The sequence below is a fragment of the Canis lupus genome, chromosome 13 (genome assembly GCF_003254725.2).
Source record: "Canis lupus dingo isolate Sandy chromosome 13, ASM325472v2, whole genome shotgun sequence".
Taxonomy (NCBI): Eukaryota; Metazoa; Chordata; class Mammalia; order Carnivora; family Canidae; genus Canis; species Canis lupus.
The window spans coordinates 38,266,342-38,290,578 of NC_064255.1; the positions used below are offsets into that span (position 1 = coordinate 38,266,342).

The 24,237-nt window shown below is 61.1% G+C and overlaps 2 protein-coding genes across 8 annotated transcripts in view; both read left to right on the forward strand.

The window, feature by feature from the left end:
• Nucleotides 1-19,027, forward strand: part of PPP1R16A (protein phosphatase 1 regulatory subunit 16A) — a 35,382-nt gene extending 16,355 nt beyond the window's left edge. For 2 of the 7 annotated variants that reach the window (XM_025450749.3, XM_025450750.3), the window contains exons 2-13: nt 1,459-1,625; nt 10,309-10,500; nt 13,310-14,311; nt 15,601-15,671; nt 15,746-15,891; nt 17,029-17,132; nt 17,199-17,323; nt 17,409-17,534; nt 17,626-17,701; nt 17,777-17,906; nt 18,077-18,242; nt 18,512-19,027. In XM_025450749.3, the coding sequence (XP_025306534.1) occupies nt 14,053-14,311; nt 15,601-15,671; nt 15,746-15,891; nt 17,029-17,132; nt 17,199-17,323; nt 17,409-17,534; nt 17,626-17,701; nt 17,777-17,906; nt 18,077-18,242; nt 18,512-18,883 (1,575 nt within the window). In that variant the 5' untranslated portion in view covers nt 1,459-1,625; nt 10,309-10,500; nt 13,310-14,052 and the 3' untranslated portion in view covers nt 18,884-19,027. The other 5 variants (XM_025450751.3, XM_025450748.3, XM_049093223.1 and 2 more) reach the window with 4 other exon arrangements.
• Nucleotides 19,028-19,959: 932 nt separating this feature from the next.
• On the forward strand, nt 19,960-23,869 carry GPT (glutamic--pyruvic transaminase). Its single transcript, XM_025450697.3, has 12 exons — nt 19,960-20,610; nt 21,085-21,244; nt 21,372-21,461; nt 21,536-21,644; nt 21,800-21,933; nt 22,084-22,327; nt 22,458-22,537; nt 22,614-22,750; nt 22,824-22,998; nt 23,173-23,328; nt 23,414-23,526; nt 23,596-23,869. The coding sequence occupies exons 1-12, from the start codon at nt 20,306-20,308 to the stop codon at nt 23,684-23,686; spliced, it is 1,794 nt and encodes a 597-aa protein (XP_025306482.3). The 5' UTR covers nt 19,960-20,305; the 3' UTR covers nt 23,687-23,869.
• Nucleotides 23,870-24,237: the final 368 nt, after the last annotated feature.

Sequence of the window (24,237 nt, forward strand, 5' to 3'; positions counted from 1 at the left end):
GTCCGCGTCCCTTGTCTACATCCGCCCCCCGCTTTCCTCAGTGCTGTTCCGTGCCCAGGGTCATTGCTGGGGAGCACATTCTGAGTCCAAGCAGATCCAGGATTACAGTTTTGTGGTTTTGGCCTTGTACCAGACAGACCTCAATTTCCAAATCTACATGATGGGGTCCTGGCCTATTGGGGTAACTAGGCTGACACGCATAAATGGGACAGTGTGGGCTTTTCTTTCCTTTTTTTTTTTTTTTTTTTTTTTTTTAGTGTGGACTTTTCTCTTCAGTTAGGGATGAGCCTCCTTTCAAATGGAGATGCCTCCAGCCTGGCTTTTCATGAGGGTGCCTAGGCCCCTGGCACCTTGCTGTTTATTAGCTTTATTTTGGAGCGGGATGGCAAAGGAAAAGAACATGGGGGAGGAGGCTGGGAGCCTCCTGATTTCTGGGGAGAGGCCGTCCCAGATTCCGGCCCCTTGGGGGCACTGCTGCTGGAGCCCACCTGTGGCCCGTGCCTTGTGTGGTCCACGCATTTGACTAGTGCCCGCGCGAGGCCCCGGGCCCTCACCCGCAGATCCCCTCACGGACCCATCACCTGGCAGTTGTAACTGAGCCAAGTGAGAGTGCATTTTTGTAGGTCAGAAACCAGGATAGCCTCGATTTCTGGCTCTATGGCTCTAGGGTAACGGGAGTCGTTGGAACACTGAGGCCCCCCGGGAAGGATGCGGCCCCCATGGGGTGTTAGGGAGGCGGCGGCTGGGCCCGGGTCGAGGGCCGGAGAGCTAGAGACGAGCTGGCCACGAGCCACCGCAGGTAGTGCTGCATCGTGTGGGCGCAGGGGAACGGAGTCGGGAATCTTTGTGGACCTGTCACGGTGGTGGCACTGCCCATGCAGGGCATGGCCTTTACCGGTGTGGCCAGGCCGGTTGGGTGTCCCACGGGGAGAGTGGGTTGGAGCCCGCACCTTGGGGCGGCCACACCCCTGCGTCTGCGTGTGGAAGTCGCGTGTGGATGTGCGCAGAGGAGACCTGCGTGGACACGGACACGCGCGGGTGGGTGGTTCCCACGTGGCCTTCGCGGTGTCCTTTTCTGCGCTTTCTGTGTTTGTATCAGTCCTCACCATAAAGGGCTTTCAAAGGGGACCCCGACACCCTGGGGAATTGCGTGGGAGCCTGTCCTTCCAGGCACTGGGCTCGCAGGACTGATGTGAGATCCAGCCTGGCCGGGTGGGGGGGCGGGTGTCTGGCCGGGTGGTGAGCAGGCCTGCTGGTGAAGCTCGGCCTCGCGGGGCCTTGGGTTCTGGTCCCAGGCTGCGGTTCAGAGATAAGCTGGAGCCCTGGCTGGAGCAGGCCGGCAGGCGGGAGGCTGTGGAAGGTGCAGACCTGGTGGGCACCAGGCCCGCGGTGCCGTGGGCCTCCCCACTCCTGCTCTCACCTGCTTCCCGGTTCTTAAACTCTCGTGTCTTCCCTCAGAGTCTTGCCACTGGCCCTCGCTTGGACTGGATGCTCCTTGCTGCCCACAAGATGGCACCTCGTGGGTGTGTTGACCATCTACCGCCCTTCCCTTGAGTGACTGCTACTTGTAGAAGACACGAATGGACGAATGGATGAGCAGGAGAGGCAGGCCTCCTGGAGCCGAGGTCTGCCCTGGTGACGGTTGTGGTGGCAGGGTCACTGAACCGTGGAGCCGGGTGGCCAGTGCCAGGGCCGTTCCCAGGGCGGGCACTCCCTTCTTGGGGATGCTCCTGGGAGTATGGTGTCTGGGAGGTGGAGGCTGGGCCCAGGGGAGTCGGAGGGACCGTAGGAGGTCCCAGGCAGTAGTGTAGGCAGGATTAGAGTCCAGTCCACCAAGGGGCTGCCCATAAGGGGTTCCTGAGACCCGATGGTAGGAGGCCGGCAGAAGGACAGAGGGACAGGCATACGGCACTGTGAGAGATCAGGGCATGGAGGAAGGACCCTTTGGAGTAGGAGGTCATTAACCCCATTCCTGTGTTGGCTGTGAGACACATGTGAACCTGGAATGACAGCTGTGAAACTGTGGATATGGCTCCTCTCCTGGGAGTCCTGTGCCACCCGGGCCGTGAGCAAGGATGATAATCCCTCTAGCCTCGTAGGGCTGGTCTCTGAAAGTGCGTTCTGATGCTGTGCCAAGTGGCAGTTATGTGACAGCTGATCCCTTCCATTCTGCTCCTGGAATGATCCTGGTGGTTCCCCACTGCCCATGAGGCCAGGTGCTTGGGAAGCCATTCATGCCCTTAATACTTGAGCAGTGTTTCCTGAAGGTTCAGGGAGCTGGACGTGGACACAGCACTGAGCCCACAGCACAGGTGGCCAGCTGCCCTGGGAGCGTCCTGTGTAGCCATGCCCCTGGAGCAGCTCAGTTCAGGACCCTGGCGCATCTCCCTCGGGGTCATGCCTGCAGTGGGGTGGCTAGTGGGGGACACGTATACCATGGGCAGTCTGGGGTGCTCCCAGTTGCTCTGCGCCTTACCCACCATGGGTCTCCACTGGCGGGGAGTGTACTAATATGAGTCTCTGCTGCCTGTGGGCCTGGGGCCCCTGTGTGGCAGCGTGTGGATGAGGTGAGGCAGTAGCAGACGGTCTTGGCCCGTTGCCGTGTTTGGTGGAAGGGTTCCTTTCGCTTTTTTGTAGTTCTTTCTAGATCACTTGCTAGTTATATATTGCCAATACCATTCCCTACACTAGGCCTTCCTTTTTCACTCCTTTTATTTTGAAACTCAGTTTTGAGGCCACTGTAGATTTTCCTACAGTTGTAAGAAATAGTTCAGAGAGACTGTCCTGTTGCACAAGTTGCCAGTCCCTTGAAGGCATCTAGGACCCTGACTTGCACACATTCCACTGACCTTTTCAAATTTTACCAGTTTTTTTTTTTTAAAGATTTTATTTATTTATCCATGAGAGACACACAGAGAGAGAGAGAGGCAGAGTCACAAGCAGAGTCACAGGCAGAGGGAGAAGCAGGCTCCATGCACCGGGAGCCTGACGTGGGATTCGATCCCGGGTCTCCAGGATCACACCCTGGGCCAAAGGCAGGCGCCAAACCGCTGCGCCACCCAGGGATCCCAGATTTTACCAGTTTTATGTGCATTTATTTCTGTGCAGTCTTGTTAACCGTGTAGATCTGTGTAACCATCAGAGTCAAAGTGAAAGAACAGCTCCATGACAAGGACTCTGTGCTGCCCTGTGCAGCCCTGGCCACCGCCTTCCTCTGCCCGCACGCCCCACCCCACAATCTTACCACATCAAGGATCTGTATAAGTGGAATCATGCAGCGGGTGGCTGTGAGGGAGGAGCCTAGGCCTCAAGAGCCATCCAGGCTGTGTGATCCATAGATGACCCTTTTCATCCCTGAAGAGTGCTCCATGATGTGGGTGGACCGGAGTTTGGTTAACTACTTGCCATTGAAGGCCTGGGCTATTTCCAGGTTGGGCCTCTTATGAATAAAGTTGCTGTGAAGTTCATGTACAAGTTTTTGTGTGGATGTAAATGTCCATTTCTGTGGGACAAATGCCTGAGAGTGCAGCTGCTGGGTCACGTGGTGAGCGCATGCTCAGTGGTTTTAGGATACTGCTGATCTGTTTTCCAGAGTGGCCGCACCGTTTTATGTGCCCACCAGTAACGTATGAGACCCCTGCCATTCTGATAGGTATGCAGTGATGCCTCACTGTGGGTTTTGGGTTTCTTTTTTTTAAGATTTTATTTATTTACTCATGAGAGACACACAGAGGCAGAGACACAAGCAGAGGGAGAAGCAGGCTCCATGTGGGGAGCCCGATGCAGGACTCGATCCCAGGACCCCAGGGTCACACTGTGGGCCAAAGGCAGACGCTCAACTGCTGAGTCCCCCGGGTGTCCCCCTCACTGTGGTCTTTTTTTTTTTTTTTTTTTTTAAGATTTATTTATTTATTTATTCAGAGAGAGCAAAAGAGAGGCAGAGACACAGGCAGAGAGAGAAGCAGGCTCCATGCAGGGAGCCCGATGTGGGACTCGATCCTGGGTCCCCGGCTGCAGGCGGCACTAAACCGCTGCGCCACTGGGGCTGCCCTCTCACTGTGGTTTTAATCTGCATTTTCCTAATGGCTGATGCTGTCAAAGATTTTCATGGGCTTGCTTTCTTTCTTTCTTTCTTTCTTTCTTTCCTTTCTTTTCTTCTCTCTTTCTCTTTCTTTTTCTTTTTGCTATTTGTATATCCTCTTCAGTAAAATGTCTGCTCACACCTTTTGCCCAATTTCTAATTGGATTGTTTGTTTTTTACTGCTGAGTTTTGAGTCCTTTATGTGAACCAGAGAGAAGTCCTTTTTGGCCTGTGATTTGCAGACGTGCTGTCCGGTCACTAGTTTGGCTTTTCACCCTCTTCACAGGGTCTTTTGTGGAGCAAAAGTTTTTTAAGTGTGGTGTGGTCAAGTTGTGATATGTGGACTGTGCTTTGGTGTCCAGTCTGTAGAATATGGCTTCACCTTTAACATTTAAATGTGCAGCACACCTGGGGTAGGGGTTAAGATGAGTTGTTTTTTCATGTGGCTATCCAAGTGACCCAGTCCAATTTATTGAAAAGGTTCTTTTTCTGCTGCTCTTCAGTGTCACAAATTGAGTGTCTTCCCTTAGTGGGTTTGTTTCTGGACTCTCCTCTGTTGCATTGGTTGCATTTGCCTCTAAGCCAATACCGGAGAGTTTTACCAATCTTTATATTAAGTTCTGTTACAGAGTAGCATGAGCATTTCACATTTGTTCATTTTTAACCTTGTCCTGACTGTTCTTGGCCTTTTGCATTTCACATAAAATGGAGAATGAGTTTTGTGAGTTCCAAATACAGCTACTGTGATTTTGTTTCTTCTTTTTTAAAATTTTTTTAAATTAATTAATTTATTTATGATAGTCACAGAGAGAGAGAGAGAGAGGGAGGCAGAGACACAGGCAGAGGAAGAAGCAGGCTCTATGCACCAGGAGCCCGATATGGGACTCGATCCCGGGTCTCCAGGATCGCGCTCCGGGCCAAAGGCAGGCGCTAAACCGCTGCACCACCCAGGGATCCCCAGCTACTATGATTTTGGTTGGGATTGTGTTGGACCTTCAAAGAGGGGAGAAATGACAGGCTGGCAGTTCTGAGCCTTGTGACCCACAAGCACGGTGCGTCCTGTTATTTTGTGGTTCTCTGTGTATGAGTCTTGTGCCTCTTTTGTTAGACTTATTCCTAGACATTGATGATTTTGGATACTATGTTACTATAAATGGCTTCGTAAAGCTTCATTGTCTAGTTGTTGCTGGCATTTGTAAATACAGTTATTCTTTTTTTTTTTTTTTTAAAGGTTACCTTTTTTTTTTATTTTTATTTTTATTTTTATTTATTTATGATAGTCACACAGAGAGAGAGAGAGAGAGGCAGAGACACAGGCAGAGGGAGAAGCAGGCTCCATGCACCGGGAGCCCGACGTGGGATTTGATCCTGGGCCTCCAGGATCGCGCCCTGGGCCAAAGGCAGGCGCTAAACCGCTGCGCCACCCAGGGATCCCTCTTTTTTTTTTTTTTTAAAGATTTTATTTATGCATGAGAGACACAGAGACACAGGCAGAGGCAGAGGGAGAAGCAGGCTCCATGCAGGGAGCCTGACGTGAGACTCGATCCTGGGTCTCCAGGATCATGCCCCGGGCTGAAGGCGGCGCTAAACCGCTGAGCCACCCGGGCTGCCCAATACAGTTATTCTTTATGTTGACTTTGTATGTGCCAATATTGCTGTTTTAATTAGTCCTAGTGGCTTTTCTATAGGGTCTTTCAGGTTTTTTATCATACACAATGTCATTTGCAAATAATGAGTTTTTTGTACCCCTCCTATCCTCATTCCACTTAGTTTTTTCTCTTGCCTAGTTGCAGTGGCTAGAACCTTAGTACAGATATGAATAGAAGTAATGATAGCAAACGTTACTGTGTCATCCAGTATGATGTGTTTTATTTATTTATTTATTTATTTATTTATTTATTTATTTATTGTTTTTTAAATTAGGTTAGAGTAATCACTGTGCTGATGGGAAGGACCCAGAGGCAGGAGAGAGCTCATGCTGGAAGACGGTCCTGGAGGGGTCCTGGGGCGTGCATCTGGGTCCTTGCAGTGGGATGAAGCTGGGGCGGGGGCTGCAGGTGGATGTCCTTGTCTCATGGCTTCTGTCTTCTCTTGAAACATGTCAGCAGCTGAGCATGAAAATAAGGGAGAAGAGGCAAGGAAGCTGTACGATTTCTGGAAGAATTCATGCCATTGAATGTGTGGGGTCTCCTCATTACATGGTCACCAAATGTGGGGTGACCCAGTCGGGTGCAGGCTGGCCCCACGGGTGGTGAAAGAATTCACCTGAGGCAGAACAAAGGAGAGAACTTTATTAAATCCATGGGCAGGACAGCACTCAGGACAGAGAGGGAGACTGCCAGGAGGTGGTGGTGGGGGCTGCCATCGAAGGGGGAAGGTATGGGAACGTGGGGAGACTGCGTCCAGGTGTCAGAGGCCCGCTGGTCAGCTAGGGCTTCTGGGTCTTTTGAGATGGGCCACCTGATGGGCCTGTCTGTGCTCAGCTAGGGGGCTGGGGGTCGCCGTGGGCCCTTCTGCCTTCCTCATGGTTCCATGGCGCAAGGTGTTGCCTTAAAGCGGCCTCTGCCGAATGGCCCTGCCCGTGTCTGAGGTGTGGACTTCAGCCTGCGGCTCTGCTGGTTCATTCAGAGCTGGGGCAGCGGTGCTAGACGGGCTGGGCTTGCCCCTGCACTCACGGAAGGGTGCGTGATGGTTGAGCACAGCTTGAAGCTGAAGGTGAGGCCGTGACAGCATGGGGTCGGCATCTGCAGGACGGAGCTGGGACCGCGCTGGGGTAGGTGACGGTCTGAGAGTGGGATGTTGGGTTGAAACGCCGGAGGGGACTTGAGGGGGGACAGGTACTGATGGCGACAGGCTCAAGGGCATAATTGGGGCAGAGGACGAGGTCATTGGCCGGAAGAAGGGGTCACGACTGAGGAGCAGAGAGCTGCAGGCTGGTCCTAAGAAATTGAGGCCACCGGGAAACAGACCTGGTGTGGCGACGGGGTGATGCCCGCAGCCAGGGCTGGTGGTGGGGGTTGGCTCAGCTCATGGCTTGTGTCAGCGAAGACTCCAGAGAGGAGTGGGGAAGGGGCCGCAGGCCACGGTGAGGAACGGGGGTGCCGGGTGCCCCCTTCCTGGCCAGGGGGCTGAGGTGGCTTCAGAGTTGGGGGATTTTTTAAAAAATATTTTATTTATTCATGAGAGAGAGAGAGAGAAACAGATGGAGGGAGGAGCAGGCTCCACGCAGGGAGCCCGATGTGGGACTCGATCCCTGGACCCCGGGGTTACACCCTGGGCTGAAGGCAGGTGCTAAACCACTGAACCACCCAGGTTGCCCAGAGTTAGAGGATTGAGCGCAGGGTCAGAAGCCCCCTCGATGCTGCTTCTCTGGTCAAGCCTGTCTCTTGGCTCCCTCCCAGCTCAGCCGAGGTTCTCTGGAAGTGGAGTCCACACCATGTCCGTCCACGGGGACTTCTGCTGAGCTCGTCTCCTTATCCTTCTCTTGTAAAAGACAAGACGGTTCCTCCTTTGAGAAGGATCACCCATGCAGTGGGAGGTCCACGGGCCGGGCAGTTGTCCCCACACGGTGTACCCGGTCCAAGGCCTTTTCCATTTCCCTAGAGCCCCAGGAGCATCCTCCAGGCTGGCACCCTTGGGCTTAATGCTCCAGCCTTGTGTGCCGTGCGGGCGCATGTCCTGCTGGTAATTATTGGGGACTGGAGTGTCTGACCATGTTTCCAGTGGGATCCGTGTCCTTTGTCCCAGGAGCCGTCTTCACTTCGCCCACGCTGCAAGGCCCCATCATGACTGCCCAGAGGACCACTTTGCCATGTGCATTACATGTGTTTTGTCCAGCTGACCATCTGTTTTCTGGTTTTGGAGGTTTTGGTTTGGTTTGTTTTCTTCTTCAGTGCAGATCTAGTGCAACCGTATTTATCAGTCTTTTCATATCTGGGTTTTGTGTCAAATTTAGAAAAGGCTTTCCCCTGTGCTGGGATTACACAGATAATTCTTCCCTTCTTTCTTATACTCCTGTGGCTTTATTTTTCCTTGCAGCTGTGTCTCTGATGAGTCTGGAATTGATTTTTTTAAAATATTTATTTATTTATTTAAGGGGGGGTGCAGAGGAAGAGTGGGGGAGAGAACCTCAAGCAGGCTCCCCGCCAGCACAGAGCTCTACGCGAGGCTTGATCCATGACCCTGAGATCATGACCTAGGCCAAAATCAAGAGTCGGATACTTAACCGACTGAGCCCCCCGGGCGCTCCCGGAATTGATTTTGGGGCGTGGAGACAGGGAGGTCCTGCTCTGTTTTTCCAGGTAGTTGGTTACCTGCCATCTGTAGCCATGCGTTGGAGCAGAGTTTCCCCGGTCACTGTGCACGGCCCTCCCCTGCTTCCCTGCAGTGGTCACGCTGGTCCTCCCGTCTGTATCTCTGCTGGCCCCTCACTCCTGGATGCTCTCTTCTGGGCTTCCTGGTGCCAGTTTGCCTGGACACTGTTCAGACCTGCTTCTGCGGGCCCTCCTTCCTCTGCCTCTCACTCCCTTGCCCTGCATCTGACAACCTGTCCCCTCCTCATCCTGTTCTTGACTTCTCCTGTCCATTCGTGGGCAAGTGTCAGGTTCCCCTTACCCCCAATCTGATCACATCAATCATTTGTCTGAAAGCTTCTGTGGCTCCCAAACCCTAGACAGCTGAGGATAGAAGATGCTCCAGGAGCTGAGCATGGCCCGTGCTGTTCCTCCCAGGTCGGCCCTGGCAGCCAATGGGAGTGCGCACACCTGCTCTTCTGAAACAGCACTTGCAGGCGCTGAGGAGAGCCTTACCTGGCGTGCCTCAGAAGCCAGCAGGAGCGACCCATCCACCTGCGTGTTCCCCATCCACCTGCCTCTGCACCCCACCGTGACTTTTGGTCTTTTTTGGTGTTTCTTGTGTTCTTATATACATTAAAATAAATATATGTTCTTATTTACTCCTTTTTTCCACAAAAGGCAGCATACCGTATGCAGACTTTATACCTTTTTTTTTTTTTTACTGAACAAACACTATTTCTTTTTTTTCTAAAGATTTATTTATTTGGACCCCCGGGTGGCTCAGCAGTTGAGCATCTGCCTTTGGCTCAGGGTGTGATCCCAGGACCCTGGGATCGAGTCCCACGTCGGGCTCCCCGCAGGGAGCCTGCTTCTCCCTCTGCCTGTGTCTCTGCCTCTCTGTCTCTCTATCATGAATAAATAAATAAAATCTTAAAAAAAAAGATTTATTTATTCATGAAACACAGAGAGACAGAGACACAGGCAGAGGGAGAAGCAGGCTCCCTACGGGGAGCCCGACGTGGGACTCGATCCCGGGACTCCAGGATTGCGCCCTGGGCCAAAGGCAGGTGCCAAACCGCTGAGCCACCCAGAGATCCCCATGAATAAATAAATCTTAAAAAAAAAGATTTTTTTATTTATCTGAGAGAGAGAGCATGAGATGAGCAAGGCGAAGGGCAGAGGGAGAGGGAGAAGCAGACTCCACACTGAGCAGGGGTCCCGATGTGGGGCTTGATCCCACAACCCTGAGATCATGACCCGGGCTGAAATCAAGAGTCGGCTGCTGAACCGACTGAGGCCCCCGGGTGCCCTGGACAGACACCGTTTCTTAGTGACCGTTCCATGGTGGTGTATGGAAGGTCACGAACCCCTCGGGGTCTTGCTTGATTAGGCCCTTTGCTAACAGGTAGGTCATTTCCAGTGTTTCTGTCATAGAGGTTGCTAGAGCCTTGGCCTGCCGGCAGCCCGTACCATTGCTGCTGGGTGCTCTGGAGGGTGTCCCGGCGCTGGGTGCCCGTGGCCATGGCCCAGATCTGTTCGTCCCTTGGCCTGTGTACAGTGCCAGGTGCCACCTGCCATGCCACCAGCTCCCCACACTGCAGCTGTCCGGGCGCCCTGTGACCACGGCCTCCTGCCCACGGCCCCGGCCTGAGCACGGCCGACCTCCCTACGCAGCGACGCGCACCCTGCTGCTCTGCCAGCCCAGTCCCCAGCCCTGGCCTGCCGTGGGGCAGAGGAGAGCAAGCGCCCAGTGGCCCGGCCGCCCTTCACAACCTGGTGCGGCCGTGGTAGGGTCTCCGGGCATCAGGTCCTGACTGCGTGGTGTGGGTCGTAGGGCACCTCGGGCCTGCGCTTGTCCACTCCTTAGCGTCACTGCGCCAGGCCGGGGCCCCCCAGCCCTTTACACACTCTGACCAAAGGCTCCTCTTGCAGGTGCCGGCACGTGGTTGAGGAGATGGACGGGGCGTGTGCCCTCAACACGCTTGGCCTCTAGTGAAAGAGACAGGCCGGGACAAATAGTGCTGTGTCTGGTGTCCAACCTCCGCCGGCTCGGGAAGCTGCTGGAGGCGCCTGTGGCCTGTGCCCGTGAGGGAGTGGGCCGTGGTGGCATGGGAGTCTTCCAAGGTGAGCCAGTCTGCGGGAAGGGCGAGCACGAGGGGTGGGGCCTGGCTCGGCCCGGAATGGGGGCATCATGCTGTGTCTGCACCGACGGACAAACCGGGACTGCGTCGGCCCCGTGCCAGGGTTTCCCAGGCACTGTCCCGGCACCTTCCTTGTTACTCTGTACAATGGGAACATGTACTTTCCCAGAGCGAGAGGCGTCTAGGGTTCTCCCATTTTTTGCTCTTGTACATAATGCCACAAATAAAACCGGCTCTTTGATTGCAAGTCACAGGAATCCCCCCCCAGGAAGCCAAGCAGAGCTTCACATGTGGGGGGTGGGCAGCCCGAGCTCCCCCAGCCTCCAGCCTCCATCTCTTCCCTCCGCACAAGGCCATGGGTGAGTAAAGTGACACTCACTGCCCCTCGCAGGCCTAGATTCTCGTTACACCGTCGCTCACCTTCACACGGTGCTGATGTGGGCATGAGGTGGACCGGCTAACAGAGGACTTTGTTTTTTGTTGTTGTTGTTGTTTTGTTTTGTTGAATTTTTTATTTTTATTATTTTTTTATTTTTATTTTTTTTTATTTTTTATTTTTATTTATTTATTTATTTTTTAATTTTTATTTATTTATGATAGTCATACAGAGAGAGAGAGAGAGAGAGAGAGGCAGAGAGATAGGCAGAGGGAGAAGCAGGCTCCATGCATCGGGAGCCTGACGTGGGATTCGATCCCAGGTCTCCAGGATCGCGCCCTGGGCCAAAGGCAGGCGCCAAACCGCTGCGCCACCCAGGGATCCCTATTTTTTATTTTTTTAATATAAATTTATTTTTTATTGGTGTTCAATTTGCCAACATATAGCATAACACTTGCTCATCCCGTCAAGTGCCCACCCCAGTGCCCGTCACCCAGTCACCCCCACCCCCCGGCCTCCTCCCCTTCCACCACCCCTAGTTGTTTCCCAGAGTTAGGAGTCTCTTATGTTCTGTCTAACAGAGGACTTCGGATGGAGGCGTGGGCACAGTGTCCCTGTGGAGCAGACGGGGATCATGACCGGGATGTGCTGGGGAGGTGGTGACAGTGGATGTTCGGGGCCGCTGAGCACCCGGGCCAGCGTGGACCTGTTCGCGCTGGGCTGGGGTCCGGGTCCTGGGCCTCCCGTCCCAGAAGCCAGGGGTCCCGGCACGCTCCCAGCAGTGTGTGGTGTGCGCTGAGAGGCTTGGGGGGCAGTGGCCATTGTCTTTGCAGGTGGCTCCTCCCATCTCGGTCCCACGCTCTTGTGCCACTTACCTGGGCACGGAGCTGAGACTTGGATGCCATCGCCTAGATTCTCTCTGTTTGACATTCCAGCGAGACTTAGGGGGCATTTGTGGACAAGGTGGGAGAGGTCCTGCTTGCCTCCCTCGCCATCCCCCCTGCAGCCTGGGTTGGTGTGCTGGCCATTTTGTGGGACTCCCCTAAGCCATCTTGGCCTTGGTGGCCCCGTTGAGGGTCGGCTCTTTCACTTCCTGTGGGCTGTTCCTGGACTGGCTGGGAGGAGGCGGCTGAGGGGGTCTAGAGGCCGTCAGGCAGGTCCCGGGGGCTGGGGCCCAGAAGTCTTGGGCTGAGCCTGGAGGGGCCAGGCATTGGGCGCTGTGTCACCCCCTGATAGAGACTGTCCTGAGATGGGGTGCCCACTGTAGTGTTTCTTCCTTAGGGTCACCTTGGGCTCAGAGAAGATAGCAGCCCAAGGACCTGCCCAAAGTGACGGGGAGACTACCCTCGGGCATCTTCCAGCAAGGGGTGCTGCTAAAGAGGCCCAGAGCAGACCCAGGGTGTCAGGGCTGGGCCCACCAGAGTCAGAGGCTGAGGACCCCTGGAAGCTGCCACAACCCAAACCAGGGGACCTCCTGGTTCTTCCCACTGTGGCTGGGTTGGTGGGGGAGATGCTGAGGCTCTTGGTCCTGCCTCGTGACGAAGGTTCATGGATGGCCTTCAGGATGAGTAAACCAAAAGACGTGTATTCAGTTCAAAACCTGCGTGCTCTTTTCGGTGGTTCTCCGTCGGACGTGGTATCAGAACCCCTTAATCTGTAAAGTCACGGGCTGGATGATGCCCCCTAAATCTGGCTAAACACAGCCAGGAGTTGGCTTTGGTCCTGGTGCCCGTCTTCAGGAAGCGAAACGGTCCCTACGACCCTGTGAGCCCACTCTCCAGGGAGCCCTGGCCTATGGGGGGGGCTCCTTCCTTGTGGGGGGGACTTCTCCTGTGGGTCCCCCCCCCATGGCTCAAGACTGAGTGTGTGCCTTGCTCCTTGCTTATGATCCCTTGGAGTGGGTTATTCGGGTCGGCTTCCCGGGAACGTCACGCCCTGTAGCGCGCGTGTGGAGCCTCTCCTCCTGGGGGGCTGGGAGTGGCTGGGAGGGAAGGGGAGTCCTGCAGAGGCGCTCAGGCTCTGGTGTAGGGTGCAGAGCCCTCCAGGCAGCCCCGGGAGGGCCCAAGGCCAGGGTGACCCTGTGCCCACCGGCCTGGGGGCAGACGGTCAGGGACGCCGTAGGGACCCGGGCCAGAGCCGGTGGCAGGGAGAGGCTGCAGACATCTCCCCGAGGCCAGCACAGGGGAAGGCTCGCTGCCACCTGCGCCTGCGGCCCTGCCGACTCCTGCACCGCGCCGCCTGGCCCTTCCCGGGCACACGTGCGAGCCAGCACTGGGCACAGCAGGCCCCGGCCGGGAATGTTGTCCCACAGTGTGGCTGTGCGCTGCAGCCGGGCCTCCTGGGGCAGGGCGAGCTCGCACCTGCTGGCCTCCCCGCCGGAGCCACCCGTGATGTGCTTCCTCTTCCTCCCCTGCAGGCTAGTGCAAGCCGCCTGCTGTCTGCAGCCTGACCAACCGCTCTTCGAAAGCAGGCCCTCCGGGAGACGTGGTTGCCAGGCCTGCCGTGCCCCTGGTACTCTGGCTGCTTAGACCGGCTCACACTGGGGCACTGGGGGCTGAGACCCCGGGACTCTGTGGGCACACCCTGCCCTGGCCTCTCTGGCTGCACCTCCTTGTTAGCACTGATGTACTGACCCTGGTGGGAGAGGGGAGGGAAGGCCAGGGCATGGCTGCTCCCCGGCCCCACCCAGGATCCTGAGCCTGGAAGGTGAAGGGGCTTCCGGAACTCCCAAGGTCTCCCAGGGGCCTCTGCCCATTGCCCTGCCCTCCCTTTGCCCTCACTGAAGTACCAGGACACTGCAACTTTGTTATCTGGGTAATTAGCTTCAGACCCTGGACTGAGGCTGGCCAGGTCCTGGGGTGCTTCCCACAGGTGCACCCTGACCCCAGGAGGGAGGTGAGGCCCTGCCCGTTGAGCAGCTGAGGTGCCAGGGCTCTTGAGAGGCAGGCTACCCTTCCTGCCTGGGGTCCGTGTCCTTCAGGATTGCCTGGAGCCTCGTGACCCAGCCTTGCCAGGGGCAGAGGGCACCACCGAGCCTTAGGAAGGGGATGCCCCCAAAGGTGCTGGTCCAACCAGCTGCCCCAGTGCACAGGCCCAGTTTGGCCCCTGTGCTCCCCCATCTGGTGCCCCGTGCAGCCCCCCTGGCAGGTAGCCCCCGCCATGGCCGAGCACCTGGAGCTGCTGGCAGAGATGCCCATGGTGGGCAGGATGAGCACGCAGGAGCGGCTGAAGCACGCCCAGAAGCGACGTGCCCAGCAGGTGAAGATGTGGGCCCAGGCTGAGAAGGAGGCCCAGGGCAAGAAAGGGCACCGGGAGCGGCCGTGGAAGGAGGCCCCCGGTGGCAGGCCGCAGAAGCGGGTCCTCTTCCCTCCCAGCGTCACCCTTCTGGAGGCTGCTGCCCGAAATGACCTGGAGGAAGGTGAGCGTGGCCGAGCCCCAGGGCAGGCCCTGTCCCTGGCCCAGCCCCTGAGAGCCGTGAGGGCACAGTGCCGTCGTGTGGAGGCCCGGGGCAGGCCCGCCGCCCTCTACTGCATGCTCTACGTGGTAGGCCGCCCACTGGAGGCTGGCCCCTGATGGGGCCGCATGCACAGGGTGCTGCTGCGGGGGTGAGGTTGGTGGGCAGGGGCACTGGGGAAGCCCCCAGGAGTCTGGAGAAGTGCCGGGGGCTCGGCTCAGGTGGGCTGGGAGTGGCCCATAGTCTCCGCCGCCTCTTGCCAGGGCACTGGGCGATGATCAGGAGAGTCCTGGCCACCACCTGCTTGGGTCCTCAGTCTCCACCTCTGTAAAGGAGGACGGTAACACCCACCTCAGCAGGTTAGAGCGTGGGGGCAGGGGTCCCCCACAGGCCAGCCCGCGCGACACCTGCCTCAGGCCCTGTCTGACTTCTTCCTCCCCATCAGGACCTCCCTGGCTAGATGACAGGCCTGAGCTTTTGGCAGCCTCCTCATTCCTCCCCTGCCCCCTGCGTGCTCACTGCTCTCGTGGAGAGGCTCTGGAGGGCTCTTCCTGGCTTCCTGCAGGGCAGAGGCTGGGGTGCAGAGGGCAAGGAGGGACGGGCAGTGCCTCAAGGCAAGGGAAATAGGAGGGCGTGGTGGGTGTGCCCAGGCTATGGCCCGGGGAACTGTGGGAAGGTGGGCGAGTTCTCCTCCTGCCTGTGGAGCGCCTGGGAGGGAGGGCCAGGCCACCAAGGAGGTCCAGGGTGACCTTGGCAGCAGCCTGGGCCTCCTGAAGAATGAGGACAGGGGCTAGCTCTGCGGAGGGGCAGACCTTGAAGGGGCCGGACTGGACGCCCTGGGCCCACGCTGCAGGCTGCGGCGGGGCAGGAGGTTGCTCCGGGCGGGGCATGTGTGGGATGGAGGGCCCGGAGGCACATGGGAGGGTGGTGTTGGGGGGGCGCCGGAGCCCTGGCCAAAGTGGGATCGATGAGCCCAGGGGGGACTGCCCCACACGGGAGCCTGAGGGCTGGGGGTCCTCCAGGGGCTGGAGGCAGGGCACGCGGCGGACGCGCACTCGGGGCAGATGGAAACCCAGTGCCCCGGCCCTTGAGCCTTCAGCCTGTGCTCGGGGTCCCTCTGGCCGCCTGACCGCAGTCCTCCTCGCCGTCCTCTGCCTCCAGCCGCAGTCCCGGGCACCCTGACCAAGCAGGGCTGGTCTGTGGCTGGACCTCTGCCTCTGCACCCTCACCACATCCCGCTCCCCCCCTCACAGTCCGCCAGCTCCTCGACAGTGGGGTCAGCCCTGACCTGGCCAACGAGGATGGCCTGACGGCCCTGCACCAGGTCAGCCATGCGGGGAATTGGGGAGGGGGGCGCACTGGCCCCGGACTCTGGCGCTCAGGCCCTGTGGTTTGTAGAGCTGCATCGATGACTTCCGAGAGATGGTGCAGCAGCTCCTGGACGCCGGGGCCAAGGTCAATGCCCGTGATAGTGAGAGCTGGACGCCCCTGCACGCTGCGGCCACCTGCGGCCACCTACACCTGGTGGAGCTGCTCATTGCCCGGTAGGGCCCTGTCGGTGTGGCCACCGTGGGCACCTGTAGGAGGGAGGGATGCGGCCAGGCCAGGAGGGGCCAGGCCTTCCTTGCAGGCAGTGGTTCATCCCGGCACAGCCCAGGGGTCTCCTGCAGGAGGCATGCTGGGCCCTTGGCCTCCTGTGTTCCCACTCACCTTTGCTTCCCCTGCCTTCATCTTGGCGTAGAGGTCAGGGCCTGGGCAGAGGCTGCAGACTCCGTGACATCAGGGGAACAGGCATGTGCTCAGGGAAGTGTGGCCGTGCGCCCGGGTGCGTTCTCCTGCCAGGCACCCTAGCAGTTTGGGAACTCCTTGAGGGCTTTGGCCTCTAGCTCGGGTCTCCCTGCGGTCTGCACAGAGACCTGCCATTCTGGACAGTGACGGGGTGGCAGTGACACAGATGGAGGGGCACCTGGACACAGGGGATCTTTAACAAGGAGGGCGGGATGGGGCACATGCGCCTCGGTGAACAGGAAGGGTGGTCGGCCTCACCAGGGGCCAGGAATTCCCCCCACTGCCCTGGCCCCTCAGCTCTGACCCCTGCTATGGAACAGATGGTCAGGGGCTCAGGCTCCCCTGGAGGGGTCCGGGTGCTGAGGGTGGGAGTGTGGGCGGGAGGCAGTCTCCTCCTGTCGCATGTAGACGTCTCTGCGTGGGGGGGCGTGTGTACCCAGACGGTTCCTGTCCACAGTGAGCGCCCACCTTTGTGGTCTGAGCTCCCTTCAGCTCCCCGTCTTCCCCAGGGCTATGCTTCTGCTTGAGCCTTGTGCCCTGAAGCTCTCTCCTGGCACCCAGGCACTCTTCCTCCTTCTACCTTTTGCTCCCTGGGGCTCTTGAGTGTGGCTCCCCCTCCCAGCTGGCAGGCCCAGGCTGACCGAGGCACATGGGTGTCAGGAACGTGGAGCTCAGGCAGGGGTGGGCACTGGGGCTTGGCCTGGCTGGCTTGAGGACAGGATCCAGAGCTCAGGGCCAGCCAGGTGGACCCGAGGGCTTGGGCCACCTCCACATGTGACCCACACTATCCCGGAGGGAGCCCCAGGCTGAGGGCTGATGCAGAGGGTGGACCTGGGGCCTCCGTGGGGGGAGAAGGTTGCTGTGGTCAAGGCCCCTGCCCGTTCTTCCTGCAGCGGTGCTGATCTCTTGGCCGTCAACACTGATGGGAACATGCCTTATGACCTATGTGAGGATGAGGGGACGCTGGACTTCCTGGAGACAGCCATGGCCAACCGTGGTGAGTACGAGCCCACTTGCCCACCAGTGGTGCCAGGGTGCCAGCTCTGAGCCTGCTGCCTTTCAGGCATCACCCAGGACAGCATCGAGGGGGCCCGGGCCTTGCCAGAGCTGCATATGCTGGACGACATCCGTGGCCTGCTGCAGGCGGGAGCCGACATCAACGTCCCCCAGGACCACGGGGCCACGCTGGTGAGGGTGGGGCCGCGTGACCTGTGGGCGGGGGCTGCTGCTGGAGGGCACAGCGGGGACTCAGGGCTGAGGCGTCTGCCTGTAGCTACACGTCGCGGCTGCCAATGGGTTCGGCGAGGTGGCTGCCCTGCTGCTGGAACACCAGGCCAGCCCGAGTGCCAAGGACCAGGACGGCTGGGAGCCGCTGCACGCTGCAGCCTACTGGGGCCAGGTGAGCACGGACCTGGGGGCAGCCGGGCCTGGCTGGTGGCTCCCGGCTCCTGGCTCCGCGGCCTTCAGCAGCCCGGGTCGCTGGCCCTCAGGTGCACCTGGTGGAGCTGCTTGTGGCACATGGGGCCGACCTGAACGGGAAGTCTCTGATGGATGAGACGCCTCTTGGTGAGCTGGGGCTGCCTCTGCCAGCCAACAGGGTGGGCGGGAGGGCACCCGTAACCTCCGCCCGCTTCTCCTCAGACGTGTGTGGGGATGAAGAGGTGCGCACCAAGCTGCTGGAGCTGAAGCACAAGCACGACGCTCTCCTGCGTGCCCAGGGCCGCCAGCGCTCTCTGCTGCGCCGCCGCACCTCGAGCGCGGGCAGCCGGGGGTGAGCGCCCGTGGTTGCCCCCCAGCTGCAGACACCCTGCCCGTCCTCCCATCTCCCTCCCCGCCTGCCCAGGCTTTGCCCCCGCTGATGTTGCTGAGGTGCCAGCAGGGCCCCCGGTAGTTCCGTGGGGCGAGTGGCACCCTCCCCCACCCTCTCCCTGCCTTCCCCAGGAAGGTGGTGAGGAGGGTGAGCCTGACCCAGCGTACCAGCCTGTACCGCAAGGAGCATGCCCAGGAGGCCATCGTGTGGCAACAGCCACCGCCCACTAGCCCGGAGCCCCCCGAGGAGGACGAGGATGGCCGAACGGATGCAGAGCTGCGGCCTGTGCCCAGCGAGGTGAGCCCGACGCGGGTGGTGGGCCTGGGCGCTGCCCTCTGAGCAGTGCGGGCTTGTGGCCTGACATCGGTGCCTTGGGCCTCCCGCCGCACCCGCCCTAGGAGTCGGTGGGACCAGCGAGCCAGTGCCCCCACTGGGCTAGTGCCCTCGGGCAGCTGCTGCCCACACCCCTGTGTCTGCGCCTCGGCTGCCACGCCGCCTGGTGCCCAAGTCCCAGGGAGGCCGGAGACGCCTTCCCGACGGCCTCTGAGGTCCCTGCTTCCTGGCAGGAGGAGGAACCAGAGTTGGCCAGGCCACACAACGGCCGCGTGGGAGGTTCCCCAGGGCGGCACCTGTACTCCAAGCGGCTGGACCGGAGCGTGTCCTACCAGCTGAGCCCCCTGGAGAGCACCACCCCTGACGCCCTGGCCTGCGCCAAGGCCCACCACACCCTGGCGGAGCTGAAGCGCCAGCGAGCCGCTGCTAAGCTGCAGCGACCCCTGCCCGAGGGCTCCGAGGGTGCTAAGCTGGGGCTGCCCGTGGACCCCGAGAGCCCCCAGCCATGCAGCCCCAGGGCCGCCGGAGACCCGCCCCTGCTGAGGCTCACAGCGCCCTCGGAGGAGGCCCCCACGGAGAAGAGGCCCTGCTGTCTGCTCATGTGAGGCTGCCCTCGGGCGACCGACGACGCCCTGCTCCGGACCCCGGTGCTGCTGATGGGGGACGGCCCCTGGCAGAAGTCGTGCGGGGGGACCTGCTGCGGAGACCTAGTTTCATCCTGTGACTCCTGATAAAGGGCTGTTCCGCCACCTGCCTTGTTGTGTGCGTCGGCCGGGCCACCGTCCCGAGGGTGGGGAGCCGCGGTGTTGCTGCTTCTAGGTGTGCCTGCCCCTGTTGGGAGGCCTGTAGCTGCTTGCTTGTGGCTGCCTGGCCCTGCGTGGGAGTGAGGCCCACGGCCACTGGGCGAGAAGCCCGGCCTGCGCCGCTCCCGGCCTCCTGGAGGCTCCCCTGTAACTCTTCACCTTCCTGAGAGCAGCAGGGAGCTCTGCAAGGACATTCCTTGGGGGGTGGGGTGGGGGGCATCTGTGCCACAGGGGCCGGGGGGGCCTGGCTTAGAACAGGGAGAGGGGTTTCCACAGGCCTCTGGAGCCACACGCCGGAGCATTGGTGCGAGGCTGGAGTCAGAAGCCTCCCTGGGGGATGAGTCCCCCGATCCTGGCATGGAGCCCCGATCCCGGGACCTGGCTTCTAGCCTCCGCCTGGGCTGGCAAGGGGGCCAGTAGTTGGCCGGCCAGATTCACAGCGTGTCAGGGTGACAGGGGTCCCTTAGGGGCCTCGAGTGGGAGGGCAGATGGCACCGCCAGCTCCTCTATCCCTGGGAGCAGCTCCGCATGGCCACCAGTGCCCAGTGACACGGGCTCAGGTCACCTCCTCCTGGTGGGCACTGACCCAGTCAGCCCGGTGACGGCCAGGCCCCCCTTCCCTGAGTAGCACTGGTTGTAGGGGTGTCCCCAGCAGGGCTGGGAGGGCCGGGGAGAGGCTGCAGGTTAATTTTAGCGTGTGGGGTAGCGCAGCTGCCAAGGTCCACCTGCTAGCACGGCTGCCGCGTGAGCCTTGCTGCCAGGGGCTGGGAGGGCCTGGCTCTGCCTGGGGCTGGGATCATGTTAACCTGTGCTCTGCCTGGGGGCCAGAGGGCAGGCCTGTGCACTGGGAGGGCGGGGGGTGGGGGGGGGGAAGGGGCGGTGCCCGAGGTGGGCAGAGGCGCAGGGTGAGACTAGCCTGGCTGCCCGGGGCTCCTGCTCTTTCCTTTCCAGCCAGTGAGCCGGGGAGGCCAGGCCGCCCCCAGGCCTGACCAGCTGCCACAGCCCCTCGCGGAGGGCGGAGGGATGGCTCCTTGACCTTCCGTTCAGTCAGCTGTCAGCCCCTGGGGCAGCCACCTCTGGGCATGGCCTATCAGCGCCTGGGGAGGTGGGGCCCCGGGGGCCTATCACAGCTTGCTTCCCACTGTCACTGCCAATCAGGAGCAACAGGGAGGGGAGCTTAGGTCACCCTGCGATGTGGCCCCAAGGGCAGCCCCGGGCTGGCGCATGGTGAAAGGGCACGACAGCGGCCCAGAGCTGCCGAGGTGTCCCAGGGCCCTCCGAAGGCCCGGAGCTGCCCTACCCTGGCCCCCGGCACCCCAACCCAGCGGCTCTGGCCCCCACCACTTGCTGACTGGGGACCAACGTCCAAGCAGGGCTCCTGTGGCCTGCGGGCTGTCGCAGGAGGGGTTCCCCTCCCCCATAAGGCCAGGATTCTATAGAGGCCTGGCCAGTTACCTGGGAGACAGGCCGCTGGCCCACGCTAAGATGGGGGGCCTGAGAGGGCTCAGCCTTGGCAGAGCCCTGCTGGGGTAAATCTCCAGGGGCCCAGCTCCAGTTCCCTGGGGCTTTGGCTCTGCCCAGCCCTGCCAACCCCTTCGGGCACTCAGCGCACCTCCCCCCAGGCCCAGGCCCTCAGAGTTTCTTGAACCTTCTGTCCATCCCTCCCCCTATGTAGGTCTCCTGCTCCCCTGTCATGGGGACACTGGGCGGGCGCTGGGCGTCACCCCAAGCCCCGCCTGCCTCCTCCTGCGCTCCCTATGGCTCCCTGGGGCAGAACTGTGCCCGGACGGGTGGGGCGGGGCCCAGTGGCCCGGCTGCTTCTTCAGCCCTTCCTGTCCCTTTCAGTGGGGCCAGCAGCCTGCTGCGAGGAGGGTGCCCTCTACCCTGAGTGCCCCTCCCCTGCTCCCTGTTCCCAGCCCTGGCCCACTGAGTCTGGACTCAGCGTCCCTTAGCCCCACTTCTGGATCCTGCCGCGTCCTGACCTTCCTGCCTGGTCTGAGTAGGATCATGGCCTTGAGGGCAGGTGACCAGGTTGCAATGAACGGGCTGAAGGAGAAGGTGCTGACGCTGGACACCATGAACCCGTGTGTGCGGAGGGTGGAGTATGCCGTGCGCGGTCCCATTGTGCTGCGTGCCCTCGAGCTGGAGCAGGAGCTGCGCCAGGTACGGCCCCGGGCCCCACCACTTTCCTCCAGGCTGCACCCGGGCAGCCCATCCCCACAGTCACACAGGACAAGGAGCCACCAGAGGGATCAGGCCCCTCCTCACTGCACGGGCCCCTCTGTCCCAGGGAGTGAAGAAGCCCTTCACTGAGGTCGTCCGCGCCAACATTGGGGATGCACAGGCCATGGGGCAGAAGCCCATCACCTTCCTACGTCAGGTGAGGCTCAGCCTTGCCCGGGAGCCCTCCCCCGTCAGCCCACGCGCTCTGGCCTCAGGATCTGCCCCTCCCAGGTCCTGGCCCTCTGCGTCCACCCGGATCTCCTGAACAGCCCGGACTTCCCCGAGGATGCCAAGAGGAAGGCGGAGCGCATCTTGCAGGCATGTGGGGGACACAGCCTGGGTAAGTGCCAGGGCCAGGACGAGTGACTAGGAGGCTGTCCCAGGGGAGGGGTGGGCCCGCCTGCTGGAAGAGGCGGCGGAGAGGTCCGGGAGCACTGCTAAGGGACCTCTTGGTGCTCTTCTCCTCCCCGCTCTGCCCCCCGCCCCCGGGCCCAGGGGCCTACAGCGTCAGCTCCGGCATCCAGCTGATCCGCGAGGACGTGGCTGAGTACATTGAGCGGCGGGACGGAGGCATTCCCTCGGACCCCAACAACATCTACCTGTCCACTGGGGCCAGCGACGCCATCGTGGTAGGCTAGGGCCAGGGCAGGAGGACACCGTGTCTCTCCCAGCGCAGCTGGGCGGACCCTGCTCCTCCTGGCACCGCGGTTCCAGGCGGGGCAGGAACAGGTGCAGCCCCTGTGGGCCCCACCAACGGTGCCTGCCTCCCTCCCCTATAGACGGTGCTGAAGCTGCTGGTGGCCGGAGAGGGCCCCACCCGCACAGGGGTTCTCATCCCCATCCCGCAGTACCCGCTGTACTCGGCTGCTCTGGCCGAGCTCAACGCGGTGCAGGTGGACTACTACCTGGATGAGGAGCGCACCTGGGCGCTCGACGTGGCCGAGCTGCGGCGCGCCCTGTGCCAGGCGCGGGCTCACTGCCGCCCCCGCGCACTGTGCGTTATCAACCCTGGCAACCCCACCGGTGCGCCGCCCGTCGCCCCAGCCCTCCCGCCCCCCCCCCCCCCGCCCCGCCCCGCCCTTCACCCGCGGGAGCTCCAGAGGAGCTCGGAGCCTGAGTCTGACCCCGCCGCGCTGCCTCCCCCGTACCCCAGGGCAGGTGCAAGCCCGCGAGTGCATCGAGGCCGTGATTCGCTTTGCCTTTGAGGAGCGCCTCTTCCTGATGGCCGATGAGGTGCTGGCAGGGGCCCGCCTGGGCTGGGGCCCGAGGGTGGCGGCTGCCCCCGCCCCTGACGCCGGCTGCCCCGCAGGTGTACCAGGACAACGTGTACGCCGAGGGCTCGCAGTTCCACTCGTTCAAGAAGGTGCTCACGGAGATGGGGCCGCCGTACGCGACGCACCAGGAGCTTGCCTCCTTCCACTCGGTGTCCAAGGGCTACATGGGAGAGTGCGTGCAGGCCCGCAGACTGGGCGGCCCGGGCTCCTCCCCCAGCCGCCTGCACAGCTGCCTCGCCTCGCAGGTGCGGCTTCCGCGGCGGCTACGTGGAGGTGGTGAACATGGACCCCGCGGTGCAGCGGCAGATGCAGAAGCTGATGAGCGTGCGGCTGTGCCCGCCCGTGCCGGGCCAGGTCCTGCTCAGCATCGTGGTCAGCCCGCCCGCGCCCAGCGACCCCTCCTTCGTGCAGTTCCAGGCGGTGAGCGGGCGGGGGCGGGACGAGGGCCGGGGCCAGGGGTGGGGGTGGGGGGGTGGAGACAGGGCACGGGGGCGGGGCGGGCTCCACCGGCCCTGCGGGTCTGGGTCTCCTAGATCAGATCTGCTCCCCGCCCCCCCCACCCCCCACCCCCCCCCCCACCCCCCGTGGCCGCAGGAGAGGCAGGCGGTGCTGGCGGAGCTGGCGGCAAAGGCGAAGCTCACGGAGCAGGTGTTCAACGAGTCCCCGGGCATCCGCTGCAACCCGGTGCAGGGCGCCATGTACTCCTTCCCTCGCGTGCAGCTGCCCCCCCGCGCCGTGCAGCGCGCTCAGGTCAGGGTCCCCTGCGGGCGGGGCCGCGGCGGAGGGCGCAGGCTGGGGCGCCGCCCTGACCTCACCGCGTGCCGCCCGCCCGCAGGAATTGAGCCTGGCCCCCGACATGTTCTTCTGCATGCGCCTCCTGGAGGAGACCGGCATCTGCGTGGTGCCCGGCAGCGGCTTCGGGCAGAGGGAAGGCACCTACCACTTCCGGTGAGGCCTGGCCCTGCGCGGCCCAGCCCCGCAGCCCCAACACCTCCGCTTACCCCGCTTCCCCTTTAGGATGACCATTCTGCCCCCCATGGAGAAGCTGCGGCCTCTGCTGGAGAAGCTGAGCCAGTTCCACGCCAAGTTCACCCGAGAGTACTCCTGAGGCCCCCCCCCTCTTTAGGGCCAGGCTTGGCCGGCAGGGCCGACTCTGGATTTACGATGGCCGGGATGGCCGGACCGTGGGGGTCTCTGCAGCCCCCTGGACTTGCTCCTGCTGCCTGTGGGGCTGGGCCCCAGCCTTCCTGCACGCCCCTAATAAAGCTACGAGGCAGTCTGACCACTCCAAGGCTGTGTGCACACCTGCCCACGTGGCCCACCTTCCTCTCTGGGCTGGGGTTCTGTGCAGGGTATTGGTCGGCCTCCAGCAGGAGTGGTCGCGGGGGGTCCCAGAGGAGGTGACCTTCCTGCCAATGAAGCGCCTCCCCCGGGCTGGTCTCCACTGTGGTCTCTGGACTGGAGGCCGGCACCTGCAGGCCTCACAGAGGTGTGAGAGGTGTGGAGGGCACTCGGCTGGGGGCGGGGCTGGATGAAGAAGCGGAGGCTGAGTCCAGGGGTGGCCACATCAGAAGGAGCCTGAGGAAGACCAAGGGGTGTTCTCCGGCCTGGCTCCCCTCCTGGACTGGCTGGCAGCACCGGGCACGAGAGGACGGACTG

What these genes read in the sequence shown, in the direction of transcription:
- GPT (XM_025450697.3), top strand. Translation starts at nt 20,306, where the DNA reads ATGGTGAAAGGGCACGACAGCGGCCCAGAGCTGCCGAGGTGTCCCAGG. An exon ending in TGGAGCAGGAGCTGCGCCAG is followed by an intron (nt 21,245 to 21,371) that starts GTACGGCCCCGG and finishes CCTCTGTCCCAG; the next exon opens with GGAGTGAAGAAGCCCTTCAC. An exon ending in CCTTCGTGCAGTTCCAGGCG is followed by an intron (nt 22,999 to 23,172) that starts GTGAGCGGGCGG and finishes CCGTGGCCGCAG; the next exon opens with GAGAGGCAGGCGGTGCTGGC.